This window comes from Mesocricetus auratus, unplaced genomic scaffold (genome assembly GCF_017639785.1).
Source record: "Mesocricetus auratus isolate SY011 unplaced genomic scaffold, BCM_Maur_2.0 Super-Scaffold_100013, whole genome shotgun sequence".
Classification (NCBI taxonomy): domain Eukaryota; kingdom Metazoa; phylum Chordata; class Mammalia; order Rodentia; family Cricetidae; genus Mesocricetus; species Mesocricetus auratus.
Window position 1 is genome coordinate 80,781,031 of NW_024429196.1, and position 4,344 is coordinate 80,785,374.

The 4,344-nt window shown below is 44.0% G+C and overlaps 1 protein-coding gene across 1 annotated transcript; it reads right to left on the reverse strand.

Moving 5' to 3' along the window:
• Positions 1–924: 924 nt before the first annotated feature.
• On the reverse strand, positions 925–3,993 carry LOC101843237 (procathepsin L-like). Its single transcript, XM_005078426.2, has 7 exons — positions 3,868–3,993; positions 3,459–3,581; positions 3,214–3,360; positions 2,807–3,031; positions 2,129–2,291; positions 1,434–1,542; positions 925–1,024 (listed from the first exon to the last, which is right to left on the reverse strand). The coding sequence occupies exons 1-7, from the start codon at positions 3,991–3,993 to the stop codon at positions 925–927; spliced, it is 993 nt and encodes a 330-aa protein (XP_005078483.2).
• Between the last annotated feature and the right edge of the window lie 351 nt (positions 3,994–4,344).

Here is a 4,344-nt window from a genome sequence, read left to right on the forward strand (position 1 = left end):
CCAACATTTCTACTGCTTCGAGATTCAAAGAAATATATATATATATATATATATATACATATATATATATGTATATGTGTGTGTGTGATGTATGCATTAAAATTTTTCAAACAATAGAAAGTGTAAACGGAATCCCTGCATGAAGGGAAGCGATGACTTTGTTCAGATACGCTCAAAAAGGGGATGAAGAGGGCTGGGGAGATGGCTCAGAGGTTAAGAGCACTGACTGTTCTTCCAGAGGTCCTGAGTTCAATTCCCAGCAACCACATGGTGGCTCACAACCATCTACAAGTCAATTTGGTGCCCTCTTCTGGTGGAACACTGTATGTGTAATAAATAAATTAATTAAAAAAAAAAGGGATGAAGGCTCAGGGTCCATCTCAGTGGAACAGTCATCGTACTACACAAAATGGCAAATCATTTAAACTTTCAAATTTGTGTGGATTAAAAATAGATCAAATTTCAAGAATTTTCACTTAGGTTTTGGATCTTTCATCAGTCCTTGCACCCTGGCTGATTATGAATACGTAAAAGTCCTGAAGGACCTCTGTTCATGGCTGGAGTACTGACCTGGCGACAGAGTCACCTAACACCACCACCGCCTCCGCTGTGTCTTCACAACGAATTGCATGTGTGACTGAGAGAAGCCACCATAACAAAGACAGGAGGAAGCACCGTCAGTCTTTCACACACAGGTTTTTATAAAAATTATGTACATCTCATTAAAAAAAACGAACGGAGCTGATTTATAGCAGCAGAGTGGCAGTCCCATTTAACTGGAGCGAAATGTCCCAGAAGTCATGCCAAGTGTGGATCCTCAGTGACTCGGGGGCCGTCACCCCAACTGCAGAGGCTGCTCTGCAAAGGGGGAAGCCCTCCCGTGTACATGCCGTTTCCACTTCTTCCTTGTTGCTTGTCCAGCGCTCACATGGTAGGGTAGAGGGCGTAGGAAGCGATTCCACAGTGGTTGTTTCGGTCTCGGGCTATCTTTATGTAACCATTCTCGCCCCAGTGAGTACCCCAGCTGGAAGAAGAGCACATTCACCATTTGGTAGAAAGAACTCAACACAGAAGCTTCCTTACTTTCGCTCCCGACACAAACACAGAGGCAGAGGACACACTCGACAGACGGGATGAGGGATGGCAGAGGGTCACCCCCTGGATACCGACTGTCACCCTCACAAACGACTGTGGATCACTGCAGAGAAAGGGCAGGGCGTCTCCCCACCCGCGTTTACTCAGAACTAGCAATGCAATGCTTCCAGTCCCATCCTCGCACTCTCCAAACCATGGCGGTCTTACCATTATAATCGCCATAAAACCTCCCTATTCAAATCATGTGGGGCAAACCGCTGAAGCCTGCACTCAACTGCTGCCTGAAAATAGCCTTTAAGGTTTCAAGCATAAAATTTCCCCTCTTCGGCTATTTTTACCTGTTCTTGACCAGCCAGTATTTCTTGCCATCTGATTCTTCACCATAGCCAACCACCAGGACGGCGTGATCCAGACCAGTGCTGCTACAGTCTGGCTCGTAATACACACCTGGAAGATAAAAATCAAAGCTGAATGAGAGGCTCCAGTGACCCCCACAGTGACTGCTGTTACCCGCAATAATGGAAACATTTCTCATTTTGGTGCAATGACACACAGACAGGAGTGATTCTGTGTTAGCAAGGCTTGGGAGGTAAGTACTTATGTAATATAACAGAAACAAAGGTTAGCATAAATCCTCAGGGAAAACACTTGTTTGAATAGTTTGTAAGGAACCTCAACCTACTTACAAAGTGTGTCAGTCCAAGGAAACTAAACAAAATACAAAATACAGTAATCAAGAAGCACCCTGAGACTGAACTACAGAAATGGAATATCTGTTTAAAATATTATAGATTCAGCAACTACAAAAAATTCAATAAGATTTTGCCACATAATACCCAATTTTGCTAATTAAAAAGAAAAACAGTGGGTACATGTTCACTGTGTTGTGTTTCATTAACATCAAGTAGAAACAACTCATAAACATTTGTTCTGTTGAATGTAACACCTACAACTCAGAATATTTACATCAGATTTTATATACCCAAAAGTCATCAAATTCATGGGCTGTGGTTGAGGAAGAAAGCACACTTACCATTCTTGTAGAACCTGAAGGAGTGGTGATGACTATCAATTCCAACAGAGACGGGCCCCACAGTGGCCACGGCCTTCATAAGGGCGTCCTCACTAATTGGGATTTTCACAAAGCCTGTGACATTAGCTGCAGAATACTTAGGATCATATCTGCAGGGTCCATTCTTTGAAAGACAAATGTTAAAAACAAAAAGCCATGATTATTGCTATCCACCTCCTGGAGATCATGAGTCAGAACTACACTCAGCTGAGTTGTCATCCACACAGGTGACTCAGCACTTGCAACTGAGGATCTCCAAGTCTACACGCTCATAAAACATCACAGCCCTGGTAGATGTCAGTGGCTGGCATAAACTAGCCCACATGACTTTAGCGACACCACGTCTTCAATGATATGCCATGCATAGTAATATAGATAGTAACGTTCCACAGAGGAGAAATATGTACCATTTGTGGAATGGTTTGCAAGTATTCCACGTGAACAGAAGCAAGGGCAGCTACATGGAAACCATGGAATCAGACCAGCATGTAGAGGCTGACACTTTAATGGCAGCACTGGGGGTTTAACAGGATGGATTCTATCATGGAAACAAGTTCTGAGGACAGTAGACTAACTTTGCAATTGTTCTGCCTTCTAAACCTGATCATGGAAGACAACAGGCTTAGGATTTATACTTACCCGTTCCTCATAGGGGTAGGACACCCTTGTGTCCAGGCCTCTGTTTTCCTTCACATACCGGAAGGCATTCTCCATCCAGCCACCGTCACAGCCACTGTTGCCATATGACCAGGAGCAGTCCACTAGGTTCTGCTCACTCAGAGTAATCAGTTTGCCAGTTTTCCGGAACATTTGTCCTTCTAGGGCTCCAACGGCACTAAATGCCCAACAAGCACCACAATGACCCTAGAAAAGAAAGAAAAAGCTGTCACATACAAAATTAATACAGATGCCTGATGACAATTCACAGGACACGGTAATTCCACATCCAGTGAACTTCATGCAGCCCTATAGTCAGTAAGACAAGGATAGCATTTCTTTCTTGATTTGTCTGTGGACAGTGATACTTAGAATGTGACATGTCCTACCTGGATTTTCACAGGTGTCACATAGCCAAGATTTCTCCAATCAATAGACTTGGGGACATCACTCAGCAGAGGCTCCTGGAATACGTTCATCTCCTTGGTTCCCATGCTTTGAAAGCCAGTCATCAATTGCTTGAACTCTATATTGGTCTTCAAGAAAAAGTAAACGAATCATTTCAAATGGAAAAAGGTGACTTGTAAAGAAATGAAGAGAAGAAATCATGTTCTGTCATCCGTGTCACACTCACCAAGTCACCAAAGGCGTTCATCTCCAGGTTGAAGCCATGCTTCCCCTTAGCGTAGTCCTCATTATGCAGCTCAATCATTTTCCTGTTGCTCTCCCACACTGCTCTCTTCTGCCCCTCTTCATTCTGGAATAAACACAGCATGTGGTCTTTTTTCTGCTTTAAACCCAACCCTGGATCCCTCGGTGGACCTGCTGCTACAGATGGTGAGAACCAAGGGAGGTTGTACCCCCCCTGGAAGCCACAAGCTAGCCCCCAAGTCAACAGGGTGATTTGCCATCAGGGTTCATAAAGCATGCCGCGTGGTCATGCCCTGGAGGAACTGGCTTTCGCTACGTAAACTCTCTATAAACTTGACTCAGCAAGGACCGTTGTCTCTATGTTGCCTCTGGGTAGTGTTTATGGTACCAACCATGCTGTATGTTTTCCCATGTCTTGTCTTCCATTCACACCATTCATCATCCAAACTGGGATCATGTGTTGGAGCAGCTGAGACCACTCCCAAGCAGAGAGTGGCCAGGAAGAAAATTGGACTCATGGTCCCAGAAACTGGATATGGTGAAGAAATAAGGTTATCATCCATCATAGAAAATCTTCAATAAACTCTTATTTCTACATATGATGTTATGGCCACTATGGTAGAATCATGTTAACCATCTTTCAGTGATTGTTGACACAGCTGAAATGAGGCTGCCTCAAAGCACACTTGAGTAAAAACGTTCTATGAATCAAACAAAATGAAGCATAGCTGCCCAGGGCTCTAGGATTTGAAGTGTGTGTGTACTGGGCATTTATATCACCACAGGGGCTGGGAACACCTGTGGTTCAGAAGGTCAAAGCAACAGCTAACCTCTTAAGACATAGCTGGCCCAGGTTTTATTCCACTGAA

What these genes read in the sequence shown, in the direction of transcription:
- LOC101843237 (XM_005078426.2), bottom strand. Translation starts at nt 3,993, where the DNA reads ATGAGTCCAATTTTCTTCCTGGCCACTCTCTGCTTGGGAGTGGTCTCA. An exon ending in ATGGGAAAACATACAGCATG is followed by an intron (nt 3,582 to 3,867) that starts GTTGGTACCATA and finishes TGTTTATTCCAG; the next exon opens with AATGAAGAGGGGCAGAAGAG. An exon ending in CCTACCCCTATGAGGAACGG is followed by an intron (nt 2,292 to 2,806) that starts GTAAGTATAAAT and finishes TGTCTTTCAAAG; the next exon opens with AATGGACCCTGCAGATATGA.